The following is a 21,818-nucleotide window of genomic DNA, read 5'->3' as shown; positions in this document are numbered from 1 at the left end:
TGCTTGTAGTCATTCTTCATTTCACACATATTGAGTACCCACTATGTTTCAGTTCTAATACTAAATTCTAGGTAATTAACCGTAAAGCAGACATGGATTCTCTCCTTGTATTTGCCAGTCACTAGAAACTAGTGACTGTGGAACTATAAGGCATGAAATGATTGGCTTATTTACTTACTTACTGTAGGTAGGCCTTAATTCTATTAACTCTTTGCATCACTTAACAGCTTTAACTGTGGAGAAAATTGGCATGATCCTGTTAAATGTAAGGTGAGTTTGTCTGACATTTCCATTTTTAAATAATGTAATGACACACTTCTAAGACTTAGTGACTGAAAATCATAGCTGATGATTTTATCTATCTATTGGTAGGTTTTTTTTTTTTTACCCTTTTAATTTCGGATGATTATTGCATGTATTCAGAGGTAATTCCTTAGTATAAGTCAAGTCAGTTCCTGATTATTACTAGGATAACCATGGCTAAGGCACGTCTTTGTCAGGCTTTGTAATTAGGGGAATACACACCTTGTAGTTGGGCTTCGTTTCAGGCTCTAGGTTCCCCACTCAGCTTCTGCCAAAGAAAATCCTGCTTTGGTTGATTTTATATATACTGGACATTATAGCTATGGGATTTCCCTGGCTTAAGAAGATATGAGCCTAGTGATAATCTTATTCATTGGCTTTTACATTTAAGCTTGACTATAGTTAAGTGCTAAAGTAATTTGCTCTTTTTCAAAGTCTTTTGTTGTATTCTAACAATTGTTGTTTTCGAACAGTGGTTAAAGAAATGGATTAAAAAGTGTGATAATGACAGTGAAACTTCCAATTGGATTGCAGCCAACACAAAGGTTAGTGTTTTCCTTCAGTAATTCTTGGTAATGAAAATGATAAGGGTTGGTGTTTTGGCATTAGCAAAGCAATAAGGTGACCTACTTACAGGCTTCATTTCATCTTTTTCTCCATTGAGTCTTTTTTTTTTCCCAGAAGGCTTGCCTGTTATTTCCTTTTTGTCTTTGAGTTTATTTTAGAGTATTGAGTACTATACTACAGTATCCACAGTTCTCTGCCTTAGGTTTCTCTACTGGAAAAAAATTAGTGTTCTATAGAGGAAAAAGCTGATAATTTTTCAAGTGTGGGATTTGTGCTCGGCTGCCATTTAGTATACGAATGTATTGGAGTTTACTCCGCCTAGCTTGGTTCTATTAGATTGATTTACATTTTTGTTCCTAATTTTTTTTTGAAGTATATTGCTCTCAATACTAGTTTCAAAATTCAGTCTCTTTATGACCACAAGCGACTTTCTTAACCCCAGACAAATGTCTTAGAAGTGTTCAAGTCTTGAGTACCCTTCTCGTCAATCACTAACATAATGAGTAAGCATTTGAATGCCAGCCGTGTACCCAGCTAGTCTTTCAATACAAAGTTGTATTATCCATCCTTTATGTAATTCAGTCCTATCCTGTCCACATAATAAGTGACTTGGGTAATGAATGGTAGGATGGTTCATGGGCTATTCATTTTTAGTATTATTTTGTACATGTAAAGATGATGCTTTAAAGAATGCCGAGTTGTTTGACCCATAGTACATAAAGTTATCTTTGAACTGTTCACTCACTCATCACAGGACAATGAGAGTAAGAAGTGCGTAAACAGTGAAGGCCAACACAGGTTATCTGTGTGTGTTTAAGTATACATCTTACATACTTACAGATAAAACATGAATATACATTTCTATCTCCCAGAAAGTAGTGAAACAGTGAATCTTGCCACATAAAACAAATGCCTAATTCTTTAAGGAATATATGGTAGAAATATTTTTTTGTTCCCTCCCAAACCATCACGATAAGCATAACTCACATCAATCAAAGAAAACCTTACTGAAAATATACTGTAATATCAGAAAGTGGTTACTTCTTTTATTATTAAAAAAAATTCTTAACCAAGCATTCATTTTTTGAAAATTGAAGATTTTCCCACAAGAAATGTTCCTTAAAGTTCCAGAATTCTTTAATATGCTCTGAAAAACTTATATTTAGAATAAGACAATTATATTTTCACTAAATTGTTTAAATGGTTGCCTTTTTTCTACATTTAGAGAAATTCCTACTCGTAAGCCCCGAACATGTTTAAAATAGGGAGTACAGACCTGAATATGTTTGGCTTAGTTTAGATTATAGATTATCAAGGAAGAATGGCAATTTGTAAAGCAAATTTAGCTGCTCAGTATTTTTGAGAGAAAACCGAAGAGTTTTTCTCTTGAGGTTTTAGAAGCTTTAAAGATTATTAGCTCCCTACACAGATTTGCATATTGTCAGTGATATCCTAACATTTTGAAAGTTTAATACTATTTGGTTAATTATAACCAAGAAATTTAGAACGAAACATTTTATGCCTGAAATTTGCTTGTTTGGAAAAATGTAAAATTTCTTATGTGGGTGATTTCAAAAATTTGATTTGAAATATATAATTTAAAAAATGCTATATTGGCCTATTTTAAATTGCTATCGTTGAGGGACAGCATAGTCAGTTCCACAAAGAAGGCCAAATTGTGCAAATACTAATATAGTGGGTGACGTTCCCTCCTTGGGGGAGTTACAAACCTCAATCACAAATGCAAGAACAAAAAAACCGTAGGCCTACAGAGAGGTAATTTTGGCTTACTAGAAACCAAGAATATGATATGAGGCCAGGTCAGTGGCTCACACCTGTAATCCTAACACTTTGGGAGGCCAAGGTGGGCAGATTGCTTGAGCCTGAGAGATTGAGACCAACCTGGGCAACTTGGTGAAACCCCACCTCAACAAAAAATTCAAAAATTAGCCGAGCATGGTGGCATGTGCCTGTAGTCCCATTACTTGGGAGACTGAGGTGGGAGGATGACTTGAGCCCTTGAGGTCAAACCTGCAGTGAGCCGTGATTGCACTGCTGCACTCCAGCCTGGGCAACAGTGAGGCCCTGTCTCAAAAAGAAAAAGAAAATGATTTGGACTTGGAAAAAAATAATCTAACATGATCTCTGTAGCATACTTGTTAAGGAGTACAATGAAAAGAATTTAAAATCTGGGTATTTGGCAGGAGAAACTTGGAAAATCCAGTAGTCACAAAATGAATTTATCAATCAAGGTCTGATTTCCTAGTTACCTGACATTGAAGTCAGATTGCTTGGATTTGGATCCTGACTTCACTTATGTGACCTTGGACTAGCTTCTTTATAATTTCTTTCTCCCTTAGTTTATTAATCTGACAAATGGAAATAGGAATAGCACCACTGTAAGAAATTATTAGTTGATACATATAAAACACTGACAACAGTGCATGGGATATGGGAAGTACTCCATTATTTCTAGATGACACTAGACAGTATAGTCTATTTATATGAATAGAATGCTTTTATCTCCCATAATACTATTATTACTAAATACTTAAAATGTTTTTGTCTCTCAACTCTGCTTAAAAAGAAATCCTAGGAAGGCTGAGGTGGGAAGATCACTTGACTCCAGAAGTTCAGGGCTTTAGTGAGCTATGATTGGGCCTCTGAATAGCCACTGCACTACAACCTGGGCAACGTAGTGAGACTCTAAGTTTAAAAACCCAAGTCCTTAAATTGTACATCTTAAAAGCCAGTGGTAATAATGGTAACAGCTCACTTTAAATAGTGCTTAAGTGTTCAACACTGTTGTAAGTGCTTTATGTGTATTAATCACAATAAATAAGATGTTTAAAAACCAAATCTAGAACTGGCTTTTCTTTAACGTTAGTAATGCAACCTGGTGTAGCGTTGACACCAACTTTATAGTTTGTTTTCATAGGAATGTCCCAAATGCCATGTCACAATTGAGAAGGATGGTGGTTGTAATCACATGGTCTGTCGTAACCAGAAGTGTAAAGCAGAGTTTTGCTGGGTGTGTCTTGGCCCATGGGAACCACATGGATCTGCCTGGTAGGTTGGGGAAATTAAGGGAAGAATGTATTTACATAGGTATGTGCCATGTATTATGAATAACATTTTTACCTCATAGATATCACCATCTAACTTGCAAGCTAAATAAATACACAGTATGTGATTAATGTTATAAGTATATGCAGACACACCCCCCCCCACACACACACAGAAACATACTGCTTTCTTCATTTTATTGATGACTTACTTGAACTAATATAAGAATCTTGGGCCAGACACGGTGGCTCACACCTGTAATCCCAGCACTTTGGGAGGCCAAGGTGGGTGGATCACCTGAGGTCAGGAGTTCCAGACCAGCCTGACCAACATGGAGAAACCCCGTCTCTACTAAAAATACAAAATTAGCCCAGCGTGGTGGCACATGCCTGTAATCCCAGCTACTTGGGAGGCTGAGGCAGGAGAATCGCTTGAACTCAGGAGGTGGAGGTTGTGGTGAGCCAAGATCGCCCCATTGCACTCCAGCCTGGGCAACAAAAGCGAAACTCTGTCTCAAAAAAAAGAATCTTACACAGCATATGAGCAGTTTTCTCACTGGTTAAGGGCATAAGCCTCCATTGGGTGACAGGCAAAAGTTTAAGCTCTGAAACTCTGTCATACTCTTAAGTATGTTTCTCGTCCTCTCTTAATTGTATTCTTCATCTTCTCAATGAAGAAAATAATGCGTATTTCATAACATGTTTAAGGGATTAAATGTGTTAGTACATTTAAAGTCCTTAGCCAAGTGCATGGTATATAGTAAGCACTGAAGAAATAGCTGCTTCCATAACTGGGGTATAGTAACCACTCCAGGGGAAGTGCAAGTGTTACTCATCTACGCTCTGAGCTGACCTCTCTGGGTATGTTTCCCCGTTCCCACCGTTCTGTATATCATGCAGTTTTAAATGACTCTGAAAAACTGTAATAGCAAAGCACATAGCACAGCGTCTATTACCTGGTAGGTTGTCAACTGTTGGTTCTCTGTGGTGTATAAAAGAGCAGATAAGGTGAATAATCCTGGAAAATTAGAAATATTTGGCTTAAGTAACAGATGGCCTAAGAGAAAAGTTTGTCTCTTTCTCAAAAAGTTGAGTTAGGAATTCAGACAAGAGTCAAAGGTTCTAGAAGGATAGTGTTTTCTAATAATGATAGGTGAGTTGATTTGAAATGGACTGCCTCAGGAGGTGGGGAATTTCCTATCACTGGATAAAGAACTAATTTATTATAGAGGATTCAAACACTAGATAGGTTTAGAACAGTTCCTTTCAGCCTGCTAATTCTGTCATAGCAGTAGAAGTCTGGGTGTTTTAACATCTCAGTTTCTCTGTTATAAAAGACAACGTTGGTGTTAGATAATCTGTAAATCCAGGTTAAAATTCTGGGATTTTTTTTTTTTTCTTTTCATTGATTTTTTTTTCTTTATGGAATCCTCTTTATTTACTTGAAGGTACAACTGTAACCGCTATAATGAGGATGATGCAAAGGCAGCAAGAGATGCACAGGAGGTAAGTATATGTATTACAGGATAATAGGTGACTAAGAATACACATTGTATATTCATATTCATTAGAGAATAATTTTTTTTTTTTTTGAGATGGTGTCTCGCTCTGCTGCCCAGGCAGGAGTGTAGTGGCGTGATCTCAGCTCACTGCAACCTCCGCCTCCTGGGTTCAAGTGATTCTCCTGCCTCAGCCTCTCGAGTAGCTGGGATTACAGGCACTTCCCACCACACCCTGCTAATTTTTGTATTTTTAGTAGTCAGGCTAGTCTCGAACTCCTGACCTCTTGATCCACTGGCCTCGGCCTCCCGAAGTGCTGAGATTGCAGACTTGAACCACCACGCCGGCCCAGGGAATAATTGAGTAGAAGTTTTCAATTCTGAAAGACATTCCAGTAAATATTGGATATTCCAGATATTCCAGTAAATATTGGATATTCCAGATATTCCAGTAAATATTGGATATCTATTTACATTTAGAAAGGGAATCTTATCCAAAATATTTATTAAGAACATTCTTACTTAGATTAAATTTATTTTCTTTTCATTAATGTAGTCACATAGTACATTTTAGCTTTTGGTAGAGTCTTGCTCAAAGATCCCTCCTACCCCAAGAAGAACAGTAGTGAACAGCATTTGTTAAATGACCCTGGTGCTATTTATAGGCAATATCTTACTTAAGGTTTTTTTAAACCTTTTTGTTCATCAAGAAGCTCTGATGATTATCGGTGAGCTGATTTGGAATGGTGTGTCTCAGGAGCTGAGAAGTTCCCTATTGCTAGATAGGGAAATGAGCCACTATTATAGAAGGAATCCAAACACTAGGTGTAGATTAGATTCTAAAGCACTTTTCATTCCTTTCAGTCTGGTGATTTTATCATAATTGTAGAACCCTGGAATTTAATAGTTCCTACATTCACCCATTCCATATTGAAATTCCCCAGTTGTCCCAGAAATATTCTTTTCAAATGGTTTTCCTAACCAGGATACAATCTAAAACATGGTTTGTTTTTTATTGTTTTACTTGTTAACATATCTTCAAAATGTTTTTCTAATAAAAATATCATATATAGAAGTGAATATATATGTAACCTAGTCTGTCATATTGTTAGAAGTGAAAGTTTTGTCTCTCCCTTTTTAAAAAGACCGGGAAATTCACCTGGGCTTGGTGGCTCACACCTGTAATCCCCACACTTTGGGAGGCCGAGGCAGGCGGATCACCTGAGGTCAGGAGTTCAAGACCAGCCTGGCCAACATGGTGAAACCCTGTCTCTACTAAAAATACAAAAATTAGCTGGGCATGGTGGCTTGCACTTGTATTCCCAGCTACTTAGGAGGCTGAGGCTAGAGAATCACTTGAACCCAGGAGGTGGAGGTTGCAGTGAGCCAAGATTTTGCCACCGTACTCCAGAGTGAGACTCTATCTCTAAGTAAATAAATAAATAATAAAATGACTGGGAAATGGTATTTTGTAATTATAAATGATGTTTCACAGACCTTACAATGTTTAGGTCCATTTACAGGGGAAAAAATCCCTACAAATTCCAATATTGGTTTACATGATATTTATTATGATATTATTTAAATATATATAAACAAGAACCAGCTATAAACTCTTATGCTCTTGCACAGCTCTACAGCCAAACCAAGAGAGCCACAAAATCAGTGAAACTGAAGTAAATGTTAATTTGGTAGATACTGTTGTTGGGGTTTTAAAAATGTATTATTACTGTACTGTTAAATATCATGAGATAACTTGTTCTCCCACCAATTTTCTTTTCTTTCTTAAATGGTGCCCTTAAGTCATATCCCACTAACTTTCTATATATTTCTATATTTCCAACATTAATTTTTACGATGCATTACTTGATTTACCCAGAATGTATTATGGATATATGTTCTTATCACCTTTTTTTCCTCCATTAACCTGATAAAGTTATCTAGACAGATATGGTGTTTATCAAGAAAGAAAATATATGTGGGTTATCCTTGACCTCACCTGGTCTTTATTTGGATGCCAGTAGAATCCCTTTCTGAGATCTATAGGGAGGGTGGGTTATGTGCATAGCTTTTGAGCCAGAGTCTAATGTTTAGATTCTAGATACTGAAATGGATTAAATTTCTATTCACATCTGTTGGACTCAACTAGAATCTTCTATAACTGTGGTAGTACAAGAAAAGATTTCCTATCACTCCATTGGTTGGTTGGCTGATTGACTAACTGATTGGGAGCCACGCCTCCCTGAAAGCATCACACCATTGCATGCCTATCTGGCCTCCTCATCGTTCCCTACTCCCAGGCTCTGGCCTAGCATTTACTGGGAGTTGTAGTCTGAAAAATTACTAGAAGGTTGACACATATTCAAAAGATCCTCCATGGTACCTTGACTGCCCTGCAAAAGATGTACCTGTGTTGTAGAAAACTGTTGATTCATTATATTGCACCGCAGTGCTGACAGTGGTGGATATTTGAATCTTCTTGTCCTCTAGACTAGGGTCAGCGAACTTTTTCTGTGAAGAATCAGATGGTATATATTTTTAGCTTTGCATACTACATAATCTCTGTTGTGACTGCTCAACTCTGCCTCTGCCCTTATAATGCTAAAGCAGCCATAGACTTAAATGGATAGGTATAACTGTTCCGAGTACATTTTATTTACTGGCTGGGCATGATGGCTCAAACCTGTAATCTTAGTGCTTTGGGAGGCCGAGGCCAAGGATCACTTGAGGCCAGGAGTTCAAGACCAGCCTGAGCAACATATTGAGACCCCCTCATCTCTATAAAATAAAAAAGAGTTTTTAAATTAGCCATGCATGCTGGAGTGTGCCTCAGCTATTTGGGAGCTGAGGTGGGAGGATTGCTTGAGCTCAGGAGTTCCAGGCTGCAGTGAGCCATGATCAGGCCACCACTCTTCAGCCTGGATGACAGAGACCCTATCTCAGAATAAAAAACAACAAAGAAAGCGAAATAGTTTTATTTACAAAGACAGGTGGCAGCTGGATTTGTCATGCAGGCCAGAGTTCACATACCCCTATTCTAAGCAGTCAGGTTTGTAGGCTTTTCCCTGCTCCCCAGACTGTTTTCAGGTCACTGATTGCATTTCTCATTCCAGATTCTGGCATCTGATTGGAGAATTTGTGTTGATCAGGCTCACCGGCTCATGCCTGCAGTCCTAGCACTTTGGGATGCTGAGGCGAGAGGACTGAGCACGCGAGTTTGAGATCAGACTGGGCAACAACTGAGACCTTGTCTCTACAAAAAATTTATTAAAACTTAGCCAGGTGTGGTAGTACATGCTGGCTGAGGTGGGAGGATCACTTGAGCCTGGGAAGTTAAGACTTCAGTGTGCCATGGTTGTGCCACTGCACTCTAGCCCGAGCAACAGAGCAAGACCCTGTCTCCAAAAAAAAAAATCTTATTGGCGGTGGTGTACGGGTTTTCTTTTTTCATGTTGAATTTTAGTGAGAAGCAGTTTCAGAATTCTTAGATTAAATCAAGTCCCATAGCAGCATACATGTCAATATGGTAAGAGAGGGTTTTCATTTCATTTGGGGAATTTGACAGGCTTGAAAATATTAGTACTTTAGGGGAAGATAAAATGCCAAGCAGATTTTCCACATATTTTCAGATTGGCATAATTTTCCTGTTCATAAGCATTGGTTTGATACCTACCTGACTCTCTTGAAATAACATGACTGTGGTTTTGTTTTGTTTTTTTCTTTGAGGTGAGGGTCTCGCTCTGTAACTCAGCCTGGAGTGTGTTGGCATAATCATAGCTCACTGTAGCCTTGAACTCCTGGGCCCAAGTGATCCTCCTGCTTCAACCTCCCCATTAGCAGGAACTAGAGGCAACTTGAGGTGTGCACCACCACCCCCAACTTGCGTTGGTTTTTTGAAGTGTTTTGTTGTTGTATAATGCTGGATCATGTGGTTAGCTAATTCTGTGGCTCAGAATTAGTATATCTAAGCAAGGGACCAACCACAGGGCCAAGTAGTGTCTGTTACGTAGGTTTTAAAACATGGGAGAGAAAGAGGAGGTAAGGATAAAGGAAAAGAATGCGTGTGTGTTAAGAACCCCTTCGATAGTGGTTGCATTTAGTAAGCATTTATTAATCGTTTTCTGCAAATCAGGTATTGGAAATAAAGGAAAAGAACATATGTGTGTTAAGAACCCCTTCGATAGTGGTTGCATTTAGTAAGCATTTATTAATCGTTTTCTGCAAATCAGGTATTGGAAATATTTTACCTTTTTAAAAGTCTATTCCCTCTAGAGATTTATGGTATAATGGTAGAGGCCTTATATGAATAATTTTTACAATGTAATAATACAAAATCTAAACTGGATACATTGTTGCTTTGATAACAATATATTTTATGTATCTCTAAAGACAGACTCTTTTTACATAACTGTAATACCATTAGAGTTGATTCTTGAACAATGCAGGGGTTAGGGACACTAACCCGTCCTACCCCACAGGAAAATCTACATACGACTTTTGATTTTCCCAAAACTTACCTGTTTTAATAGCCTACTGTTGACCAGAAGCCTTACCGATAACAGTCAATTAACACTGTTTTGTATGTTACATGTTTTATTATACTGTGTGCTTTTTTTGTTCTTGGAGCTGGAGCTTCACTCTTTTTTTTTTTTTTTTTTTTTTTTTTTTTTTTTTTTTGAGACGGAGTCTCGCTCTGTCGCCCAGGCTGGAGTGCAGTGGCCGGATCTCAGCTCACTGCAAGCTCCGCCTCCCGGGTTCACGCCATTCTCCGGCCTCAGCCTCCCGAGTAGCTGGGACTACAGGCGCCCGCCACCTCGCCCGGCTAGCTTTTTGTATTTCTTAGTAGAGACGGGGTTTCACCGTGTTAGCCAGGATGGTCTCAATCTCCTGACCTCGTGATCCGCCCATCTCGGCCTCCCAAAGTGCTGGGATTACAGGCTTGAGCCACCGTGCCCGGCCTGGAGCTTCACTCTTGTTACTCAGGCTGGAGTGCAGTGGCAGATCTCGACTCACTGCAACCTCTACCTCCCGGGTTCAAGCGCTTCTCCCGCCTCAGCCTCCTGAGTAGCTGGGATTACAGGCATGCGCCACCATGCCTGGCTAATTTTTTTGTAGTTTTAATAGAGAGGGGGTTTCACCGTGTTGGTCAGGCTGGTCTCGAACTCCTGACCTCAGGTGATCCACCCTCCTCGGCCTCCAAAGTGCTGGGTTTACAGGCATGAGCCACTGTGCCTGGTCTATACTGTCTTAACAATGAAGTATGCTAGGAAAAACTTATTTTAAAATATTGTGAAGAAGAGAAAATGTTTACTTTTTATTAAGTAGAAGTGGATCAGCTGGGCCCCGTGGCTCACGCCTGTAATCGGAACACTCTGGGAGACTGAGTCCAGCAGATCGCCTGAGGTCGGCAGTTTGAGACCAGCCTGGCCAACATGGTGAAACCCTATCTCTACTCAAAATACAAAACTTAGCTGGGCATGGTAGCAGGCGCCTGTAATACCAGCTACTCGGGAAGCTGAGGCAGGAGAATTGCTTGAACCTAGGAGGCGGAGGTTGCAGTGAACTGAGATCGCGCCGTTCCACTCTAGCCTGGGCGACAGAGCGAGACTCCATCTCAGAAAAAAAATAAAGTGGATCATCATAAAGGTCTTCCTGTTGAGTAGTCTGAGGAGGAAAATACAGGAGGGCTTGGTTTTGCTATCTCAAGTGGCAGAGGTAGAGGAAGTCGAACGGGATTCAGGAGATGCAGGCACACTTGGTGTAACTTTACGGAAAAACCCTATCTGCTCTGCATTTTCGTTTCTCTAAAAATGTTTCTGTATGGTAACAATCCTCCTTCCATTTGCTTTAGTTTCAGTGCTGGTATAATAGAAGGGTCCATTCATAAAAGAAATCCAAAGCAGTCTTAAGTAATCAGAACCCTTCTGCCAAATGGTCTAATGTCAATTTATTTCCTGACGCTGCTTCTTTAACGTCTTCTTCCTCATTATCTGGCACTGGTTTGGAAGCAGCTCATCTCCATCAAGTGGTCTTTTAATTCCTGTGGTGTCTGTTAGCTAACCCCTCACCTCCTATCATGATTTCCTTGATGGGCTTTGTTGTAGATCCTGTGAAGTCATGGGCAACATCTGGACACAGTTTTCTCTACCAGGAGTTTATTGTTTGAGGCTTGATGATACCACAGTTTTTTCTATAACAACGATGACGTCTTCAGTGGTGCACTCCTTCCAGACATCCGTGATGTTCTGTCGGGGTTCTTTTTGATAGCATTGACAGTCCTTTCCAGAGTACCATGTGCATCTTTACGTTTGTTTACATTTCTCTCAACTGTGAATGGTACCATAGACAGTCTGTAAGAGTTTGTGTGCATAAGTTTTGATAAATCTCAACTTTTTATTAATAGATTTATGTATATTTTATGGTAGTAAATGATAAGATAGACTACATATGTTTTATGCATTCATGACAACTCTTTTTCTTAATTTTGGTTTGTCCGCAAGTGTTTTCAAATTGTGGCAAACCTCCAAAAAAATTTCAATATATTTATTGAAAAAAAATCCACGTATAAGTGGACTCACAGTTTAATCCTGTATTGTTCAACGGTCAACTGTTTATGTTTTAAGGCAATAGTCTGTTGGTATCAACTATCTATTGTTCAGATATCCCCAATTATCTTAAATTTTGCTTTTTTTTTTTTTTTTAGAGGCAAAGTCTCATTCTGTCACTGAAGCTGGAGTGCAGTGGCGCGATCTCGGCTCATTGCAACCTCCACCTCCTGGGTTCTAGCAATTTTCTCGCCTCAACCTCCCAAGTAGCTGGGATTACAGGCACATGCCACCACGCCTGGCTAATTTTTTGTATTTTAGTAGATACAGGGTTTCACCGTGTTGTTGCCCAGGCTGGCTCAAACTCCTGAGTTTAGGCAGTCCACCCACCTCAGCCTCCCAAAGTGCTAGGATGACAACCTTGAGCCACCGCATCTGGCCTTTCTTAAATTTTCTTTTGTAGTGGTTCAAATTGGGATCCACATAGGTCCACAGATTGGATTTAATTGATATCTCTTGAGTCTCCTCTACCTGTTGTTCCTTCTCTTCCCCCCTCCTTGCTTTTTTTTCTTTGTTGAAGAAACTAGATCATGTTGTCCTGTAGAGTTTCCTCCACTATGGATTTTGCTGGTTGCAACTACATGGTGTCATTTAATAGATTCTTCTATCCCTGCATTTTCTGCAACTGGTGATTAATTCAAGAAACTTGATCAAATTCAGATTCCGTGGTTGGGGGGGAACCCAGAATACTTAATTGATTATACTTTCTATTGTATCAGGAGTTACATGGTATCTAGTTGCCTCTGTGGTTTTCTACTTAAAAATATCTCTGCTTTTTGCTTGTTTTACATCTTGTTGCATACTGTAGAACAGTGCCATCCAATAGAACATTTTTGTAATGATGTAAATGTTCTTTATCACCAGTGTCTAATTTGGTAATCACTAACCACATGTGATTATTGAGCAATGAGGAACTGAATTTTTAGTTTCTTAAATTGAATTTTAAGTAGTCACGTGTGGCTTGTGGCTACTGGAATTAGAAGTACAATTAACAGGACATTTTCAAGAGTATGAAATAACAAAAGTAGCAATAGATGTCTATTCCTGATTTTAGCCTAGATCACAGTACTGTTTCATCAGTAAATCAGCTTTTTAAATTATTAATATTTTTAATGGACAAATCATAATTATACATATCTATGGAGTACAGTGGAATGCTTTGAAATATGTAAACAATGGAATGATTAAATCTAATTATTGTATTGCCTTGCCTTAGCATTTTCATGGTGAGACATTTGATATGATACTTATTTTGAAATATTTATTATTATTGACTGTATTCACCCTGCTATGCAATAAATCTCAAAACTTATTCATCCAGTCTATCTGAAAATGTTTGGTCACCAACTCCCCATTCCCTCCCTTCCTACCCCTTTATCCCCCTAAGCCTCTGGTAAGCATCATTATATTCTGTATGTCTATGAGTTCAACTTTTTTAGTTTCTACGTATAAGCGAGATCATGTAGTATTTCTTTTCTGTGCCTGGCTTATTTCACTTAGTGTAATGTCCTCCGGATTCATCCATGTTGTCACAAATAACCACGGTCACACGCTGAGCAGCCGCAGAGCTGGGACCTGGCCCTGGGTCTCCTGACTCCACGGGCTGTGCGATGTGTACATACAGGATCAGACCTTGCCCTGTTCTCCTAGCTGACCCTTTCCTAGTCCCCCATGCCCCATGTGTGAGCACCCAGCTCACTCTCGTTTCTCCCTCTCCAGAGTGTGTTCTCTGGCAGCACGAGTGGGAGAACGGACAGCAGAGACTGTGGAACCCTCAGCTGCATCTAAGACCTCTGTGTGGTCTAGCGGTGTGTGCTTGGGGAGGCTTTTGGCCACCATTTTCCCCTCTGTAAATGAGACTGATACCTGTGGCATGGAGGGCGGGATGCCGGTGTGAGTGCCAAGCACTTGGAGCAGGGCCCTGAGTGAGCATGGACGTGGGAGCAGTGGGAGCAGGGGTGTTCCTCGACTTTATACACCTTGGGGGTGGGAGTGGGGCTCCCTGCGTGGGTTGACAAGGCATTGCTTTTCCCCACCCCACCTCTGTCCCAGCCCTGCAAGTCCAGTCCTTGGGGGTCTAGGAGGGAAGAAGCGCCTGGCTGTGTGACCTCGGGCTGGTGCCTGGCCCTCTCTGGCTCTGAGTTTCTGGGAAAGTCAGCACCCAAGACACGCCCTCCAGTTTAGCACCTTGACAAGAAGGGCGGGGACACTGGGTTCAGGCCCACCCCTCTGGTCCAAACCCCTCGGCCCCAGCTGGAGGATGAGGAGATGCTGGGCTTGGGTGGGGGAATCGCCTCAGCTTGGCTAAAAGGCTCAAGGTGTCAAAGGCTCAGCCTGCCCCTCAGGAAGGAGCCTGGGCCCAGCCAGACACTCACCAGGACAAGGGCAACTATGGCGAGCAGGAAGCCCAGGATGAGGAGAACCACGGCATAGCTGGAGGTGCAGGCACCCAGTGGGCTGGAGGCTTTGGGGCCAGGAGTACTTAGAGCAGAACAAGAAGGCTATGACCAGGCGGGGCCCTGCCTCCCGGACTTCTGAGAAGGCAGAATCTGCACTCAGAAGGTGCTGCAGGACCAGAGAGTGGGGCTAGGAGCATCTTGGAGGGCTCCATGAGCAGGGGAGGCAGGCTTCAGATCAGGGCACGTGGAGGAGGCAGATGGACAGAGGGAGGAGGCCTGCAGAGGGAAGGAGGTACTGACAGGTCTGGGATGACCGTGTCTACCAAGAGGCCCTCTGCCTCCCCCAGGGTGTGCAGACACTGGCACGCACAGTCCTACCTGAGGGCCCGGGCTGGTGCCAGCCTGAGGGGGCACCCATTCTAGCAGTCAGTGGATCTGGACTGGTGGCAGAATCATCACAGACTTCAGGGGCCTGCGCAACCTTGCAGGACTAGGGGGGGTCATCTCTTCCAGCCTCCTGCCCTCGATCCCAGAACCCTGGTCTGAGCCCTGGGTCACCCAGAGCCACCCCAGACCCCCTAGAATTCCTCTACCACCACTTGGTCAAAGTTCTGCAGAGGTCTAAGGATGAGGGTCAGCTGGGGGGTCAGGAGAGGATGAAGAGGGTCACAGCTCTACCAAACCAAGCCTTATTTCTTGTGGCCCCTGGCCTACTCCTCTGATGCCAACCTCCGGCTGGCCCAGCCCTGCAGAGTAGGTGCTCAAAGGCATCAGTAGCTGTTTGTCTCATGCTGGTCTCCCCCCAGGTCCCCCTCTGGAGCCCAGTACCACAGATCTCAGGGTGGGGGGTACAGCCCAGTCTCCCTTCCCCCTCATCCCCCTCACAGGGGCTTTGTCCACCAAGGCCCCTGACTGCTAGGGGACCCACACCCATGGCCTCCCTCTTTCTGACTGCTGGCCCTTCCACAGCCTGGATACTTGAGCCCTGGGCAGAGGGGTAACGATCCCAGGACTGTCTTCGCAAGCAGAGAGGCTGCTTGGCACGAGGCCCTGACTCCTTGGGTTGAGCTCAGCAGCAGGTGTGTCACCAAGGCCCCCTGGGCAGAAGGGGTTCAGCTCTGAGGGCCCATCACTTGCCACACCTGCATGTTCCTGCTAGGCATCCACCCTGGGGACCCAGCTTTCCCCCTGCCCCCAGCTGCTGGCAGCCCCATCTTAAGTCATCCAGGGTCCTGGAGGCCACGCCAGGAAGTAGCCAGCAGCTGGGAGGGGCACTTGGTGTTTCTGCATCTTTTTTTATGGAGCTCCCTTGGGTGGGAGGGGCTACAGACTCAAGGGAGACTGCAGGCCACCCCTTCCCCACTCCCTGGCTGGGTGGGCTTCCAGCTCAGGAGTCTGACTGGAAGGACGGGACCGTCCTGTCACAGAGGCAGGTCTGAGTAGTCCAGGCCCAGTTTTACCCTCCAGCGGGGCCCCTCCCATTCACTTGTCCAGCTGGCTTTGCCCAAAGCACAAGTGACGTCTATGTGGACGGTGTCCCCAGTCCCCAAAGGGAGTCTGGCTCCAGTCCTGGCTTGGAAGTCGGAGACCTTAGAATTAGAAGCCACATCTGGCAGGGTGGACCAGCATGGCCTGCCCACAGCCAGGGCAAGTACCATGTTGGCAGCCCCAGACCTGACACCATGGTTCCCGTGTCCCCTTCCACTTCCATCCTGCACATCACCTACACTACGTGCTGTCCCTGATGAATCCAAGCTGTCAGCTTCTGTCAGCTTGGCCACGAAGTCATACTGACCATAAGGAGAACGGTGCAGCCTGAGTTGGGGGCTAAGTGGGAACGGGCCTGGTGTGGGGTGGGGGAGGTGGGGGTGAGGCAGGTGTCTGGCGCCTCTCTGCTTATCTTCCCTTCTCCCTTGCCCACAAAGGAGGCATCATCTCCATGTCCCTCTGCCACCCCGGGGACATAAAATACTGCCCCAGGTCTGTCTTTCCTTGGACATAGCCCACCTACCTTCCTGTGGGACTCAGGGCTTTGTTTTGTCCTGTGGCCCACATGAGAAGCAATTATCCCTGCTCTGCTCAGCTGAGAGAGGACAAACTGAGGCAGAGCAGGGGAACTGCTCTGTCATAGTCTGCCTGTTAATGGCAGAGTCAAGACCAGCCCTTCCCTGATTGTCAGGTCCAGTGGACACCAAGCGTGAAGGCTGTATTAGCCCATTTTGCGTTGCACCAGAGGAACGCCTAAAATTGGTTTATTTATTTATTTTTGAGACAAAGTCTAGCTGTGTCGCCCAGGCTGGAGTACAGTGGCACGATCTCAGGTCACTGCAACCTCCGCCTCGTGGGTTCAGGCTATTCTCCTGCCTCAGCCTCCCAAGTAGCTGGAATTATAGCCATGCACCACCATGACTGGCTAATTTTTTGTATCTTTAGTAGAGACAGAGATTTGAGATGGAGTTTCGTTCTTGTGACCCAGGCTAGAGTGCAATGGTGTGATCTCGGCTCACTCCAACCTCTGCCTTCCAGGTTCAAGCAATTTTCATGCCTCAGCCTCCCAAGTAGCTTGGATTACAGGCATACACATCCATGCCTGGCTAATTTTGTATTTTTAGTAGAGACAGGGTTTCACCAGTTGGCCAGGCTGGTCTTGAACTCCTGACTTTAAGTGATTCACTCACCTCGGCCTCCCAAAATGCTGGGATTACAGACGTGAGCACCACTCCTGGCCCTGAGACTGGGTAATTTATAAAAGAGGTTTATTTGCCTCACAGTTCTGCAGGCTGTACAAGCATCTGCTAGGCTTCTGGTGAAGCCTCAGGAAGCTTTTATTCCGGTGGGAGGCAAAGAGGGAGCAGGCGTGTTGCATGGTGAGAGAGGAAGCAAGAGAGGGGAGGCATCAGGCTCTTTTAAACAACCAGCTCTCCTGTGAACTGATAGAAAACTCACTCATTGAATCACTTGAACCCGGGAGGTGGAGCTTCCTGTGAGCCGAGATCGTGCCACTGCACTCCAGCCTGGGCTGTGAGTGAGACACTGTCTCAAAAAAAAAAAGAAAAAGAAAAAAGAAGAAAACTCACTCATTACCATGGGGAGGGCACTAATCCATTCATGAGGGATCCCCCACCATGACCCAAACACCTCACACTGTAGGCCCCACCTCCAGCATTGGGGATCACATTTCAACACGAGACGTGGATGGGACAAGTATCCAAAGTATGTCAGAGGCCTCCCCCTCCCTCTCGTCAGAGTCTTCTGTCCTCAGTTCAGGTGCCTGCTGGCCTCCATGCCTGGCTTCCTAGGAAGTCATCTTGGCCGCAAGGGGTTGGGCAGGGCCACTAGGCTGAGGGTTGGAGCCCTATCTCTCGTGGTCCCAGCCTGGGTCTCCATCACTGACTTTGCTTGCTGCGTTCTCTCCACACCTGCTCCCTGCCGCCCAGGGGTCAGTCTGGGCGCAGGCCTGGGTAGAGGTCCAGGAGCAGATTCTGCCCTCCAAGCTCATACCTCCTGTGCACCATGGCAACCAAAATGCACCAGCATGGCCAGGAGTGCTGCCTTGTCCCTGTATTCCCAGTGTTTTGGGAGGCTGAGGTGGAAAGCACTTGAGACCAGCCTGGGCAACATAGCGAGGCCCTGTCTCTACAAAAAATAAAACTAGGCATGGTGGCGTGCACCTATAGTCCCAGGTGCTCAGGAGGCTGAGGTGGGAAGATTGCATGAACCCAGGAGGTCAAGGCTGCAGTGAGCTATGATTGAGCCACCGCACGCCAGCCTGGGCCACAGAGCAAGACCCCGTCTCTAAAACAAGAAGCAAAGTGCACCAGCGTTTGGATACTAGCTTCTCCTGGTGTGTGGACCTGACCTCACTACTCGGCCCCATCGGTGAGTGGGAGACTGCCTCCTGTCTTTCAGAACGTTCCCGACACTACACCTGTGTCCCTCCTGCATTCTCTGGTGGGCTTTGTGAGAGGGCCTGTCACCTATCTCTCTGGCTGCCCTAAGGCCCAGCTCAAACCTTCCCTGTCCCTGAGAACCTTTTCCTGAAGAGTCTTTCCCTGAGCCACAGGCCCCCTCATTTCAGAGCTTTGGGTGGGGTGAGTACAAGGATCAACTCTCTGCTACCAGCCTGGGAGGAATTGTCCCTAGGGTTGGGTCTCTGGATGGCATATGAGGATCTACACCAGGAACCAGATGCCTGTAACCTGAAGGGCAGGCCCTTGGCCGCCCTGGCTTTACAGATCCCCTCGTCTAGCCTGACCTTCCGGGACAGGCCTGACCCCTGCATCCTTTGGTCTTGGTCCCTACTGGGAACTCTGGTTACCCTGGCTTACCTACTTTGACTCCAGAGGTAATGCTGACATTCCCCATGAGACAGAGTTACAACTGAGACTAAAGTAGGGGTACCTGGCTCAGGGTGACCATGGCCATGCAGAGCTCAGATCCTGGCCCTGTTCAGCCTCCGCCTCCCAGATTCAAGTGATTCTCCTGCCTCAGACTCCTGAGTAGCTGGGACTACAGGCACATGCCGCTACGCCTGGCTAATTTTTTGTAGTTTTAGTAGAGATAGGGTTTCACCGTGTTAGCTAGGATGGTCTCAATCTCCTGAACTCGTGATCCACCCGTCTCAGCCTTTCAGTGTTGAGATTACAGGTGTGAGACACCGTGCCCGGCCTCCCCAACATCCTTCTAGCTCTGGTGCCCTGCAGGGTCTACCTTGGAGCACCTGGAGCCCAAGAAGCTGCCCCTCACATTTGTGATCCCAGGGACCCCCTTCCTGATCATGATGAAGGCGGACCCAAACCCGCTGAGGTGCCTGAAGGAGCAAGGGTCAGCCTCTGCCTCCTCCGGCCTCTCTGATGGGGAGGATGTTATCCCAGCAGCGTGAGGTGGGAGCAGAATCAGGAGGATGGGGGTTTTCTCTGTGGGTAGCTCTGGGCTCCAGGGTGGATCCCTCTTAACCTGGCCCTTCCCCTGTGGCTCTCCTTGGCCCCAGGCAAAGAAAGGGACAGAGTGGGACCTGGGTACTTTCTCACCCAGCTGCAGTTCCCCCTCCCCCCTGCCCCTTTCCCAAGGTGATAGAGAACCTGGCGGGCAGGCTGTGCCCCATAGAAGAGTTCCATTTCCTTCTGGTGAGGGATGGGAACCAGCTTGGGGTGGGAGGGATGAGGGGGCAGGGGGCTCTCCCAGCCCTGTCTCACATTTGAAGGATGGCATCTGGGCGGCAGCATGGTTTAGGCTAGACCAGGCGGCCCCTAGGTTTATAGCCTGGCCTTGGGCAGGATGCTGCCATGCCACCTTTTCTTCTGCACGTCCTGACCTGGCACCCTACCTAGTTAAAGATCCTCAGGCCTCCTGCCCCCTGGGCATTGCCACCACTCGCTGCCCAGGCACAGCTGTTCTTGTCCTGGACTAATCTTCAGAGATTCTTGTCCAGCCCACAGCTTTGCTGGACATCACAGGCTGGGCCAGGCCCCCTGCCCAGCACTAACATCTCTTTGTGAGTCTCAACCAGACTGAGCTGCAGCTTCAGGGTCAGAGTAGGTGCTGACTTAATTGATGTGACCCAGGACAGGGGGTTTATTGATGGTGTCACATCTGCTTAAGTTTTTGGCCTGTATTATCTCTTTGGGGCACGATATCCCTCTGTCCCATGCTTAGATGCCTGCATGTGGCCACAGTGCCTTTCCTACCTCCATCCCTACTTGAGGCTGGTGTCCAGGCACCTGTGGCTCCAGGCAGAAGGCTGAGTGCAGAGCCAGGCCTGGGCAGATGTTCCACAGGGGCTGCAGGAGCTGACAGCCCTGACCACCCAGGCCGTGGCCATCCATTCCCCTTCACCGTGGCTGACCCCTCATCCACCATCCTTCCAGGGGCCAGGCCTGGGCCCAAACTGACTTTTGCCTGCTCCTGGTCCTCCTCGTGTTTTTGGCTGAGCTTGATGGTCTTGCCTGTTTCCTTGATTATCCTCAATCAGAGGTTTATAGAGCCACGTGGAGACATCACATCTCCTGTCTACCAGGCCCTCACCAGAGACAGGACTGCCTTGGCCCGGGCCTGGGATAGTCAGGGGTCACACTCGCCTGTTGGGTCCTAGATTCAGCGGCTTCAATCTGGGCAAGGGCCTGATGGGCGGCTGCCCCTTCTCCTCCGCTTTGGGGAGGCTGGAGAGGAAGGTCAGGCAGGAGATCGGCTTCCTGCCCACCTGAGGCTGGTTGGAAGCAGGGCGCCCACCTGTGCCTGTCTCACCTTGCTGCAGGTGCATCAGAGACTGAACCCCTCTCCTGATCTCCTGCAGGTGCAGATTCCAGGTTTCCAATGGGTGTTGGGGTGGGCTCCACTGCTCTCCTGACCCTAGGGAACCCTGGGCTCCATGAGGCCTTGGCCTAGCCAGATTGTTTCCCACATTGTCACCTCTCCAAACATGGAGCTGCATGATCTGTGCCCTGGGTGGGACATTGGAAGAAGTTCCACCTTCCAGGTTTGGATCACAGTAAAGCCTCTGCCATGGACATGTGCTGGCCGAGACAGATGGGGTTGAACCAACCCTGTCACATTGGCCTTGGGCAAGTCACCTGTGCCTTGCTTCCCTTTCCCCAGCAGCCAGATGGGGATAATAGCACCTATTTCACCCGTACTCAAGTGCTCACTTGTTAGCAGGAACTGAGTCCCGGAGGAGGTGCAGGGGGAGCCATCGAAGCAGCACTGCAGCTGGACCTGGGTGTGAGTCCCTGCTCCTGGCTGTGAGATGTGTGTCTCCCTCTGTTTATTCATCTGATGGACAGGGCTGTGCTCTTCTGGGGTCACTGTGACAATGCAGCTGGCCTGTGTGAGTTGGTGGTGGCCTCCTGAGATGGTTTGAGGTGAGCTGGAGGTGTGTTTTGAATGCTCCCTCACCCCCGTGGGGAAGACCCACTTAGGGAAGACTCACATGTGTGTATGGAGGAATACAGGTTCCCTGCCCCTCAGCTGTCCTCTGTCCCTTCCCAGCCCCCTCTGCTGTCCTGCAGGCTCTGCTGGTGGCCATCCAGCTTGGTGGCCATCTGGCTGGTCCACTCTTCCAGGTGGACCCTCTCTCCTCACATGGTGCAGGTCCCATTGCGCCACCTCCAGACAGGCATGCTAGCCCCCAGAGCTGCCCTTCCCTGCTACCCAGCCCCCACCCCCAAGTATGTGCCACCTCCCTAAAGCCCGCTGTGTTCACCAACTGTGTTTGAACTCTGTCTCTGTGCAAGGCCTCATAAAAGCCTGAAACAGCCTGGCTTGTAGTGGGCCAGGAGACCAAAACTTGAAGACAGAGTGGCAGAGTGAAGACAGAGAGACCACCTAGTCAGCCTCAGCCCCAGGACTGTGTCCATGCTGGTCCTGGCTCCAGTGAGCCAGTTG

At 45.9% G+C, this 21,818-nt stretch overlaps 1 protein-coding gene and 1 long non-coding RNA gene across 2 annotated transcripts in view; both read left to right on the top strand.

The window, feature by feature from the left end:
* Positions 1 to 8,794, top strand: part of LOC100430763 (E3 ubiquitin-protein ligase ARIH1-like) — a 53,814-nt gene extending 45,020 nt beyond the window's left edge. Inside the window, 5 exon segments of the mRNA XM_077939838.1 lie at positions 228 to 270; positions 777 to 848; positions 3,809 to 3,939; positions 5,384 to 5,441; positions 8,548 to 8,794. Of these exon segments, the coding sequence (XP_077795964.1) occupies positions 228 to 270; positions 777 to 848; positions 3,809 to 3,939; positions 5,384 to 5,441; positions 8,548 to 8,655 (412 nt within the window). The 3' untranslated portion in view covers positions 8,656 to 8,794.
* Positions 8,795 to 10,086: 1,292 nt separating this feature from the next.
* Positions 10,087 to 13,351, top strand: LOC144329983 (uncharacterized). Its single transcript, XR_013395759.1, has 2 exons — positions 10,087 to 10,565; positions 10,846 to 13,351. It is a non-coding gene; the product is annotated as an uncharacterized LOC144329983 (long non-coding RNA).
* Positions 13,352 to 21,818: the final 8,467 nt, after the last annotated feature.

This window comes from Macaca mulatta, chromosome 7, assembly GCF_049350105.2.
Source record: "Macaca mulatta isolate MMU2019108-1 chromosome 7, T2T-MMU8v2.0, whole genome shotgun sequence".
NCBI lineage: Eukaryota > Metazoa > Chordata > Mammalia > Primates > Cercopithecidae > Macaca > Macaca mulatta.
The sequence above is the reverse complement of the archived record's forward strand: the minus strand, read 5'-3'. Positions and strand labels throughout refer to the sequence as shown.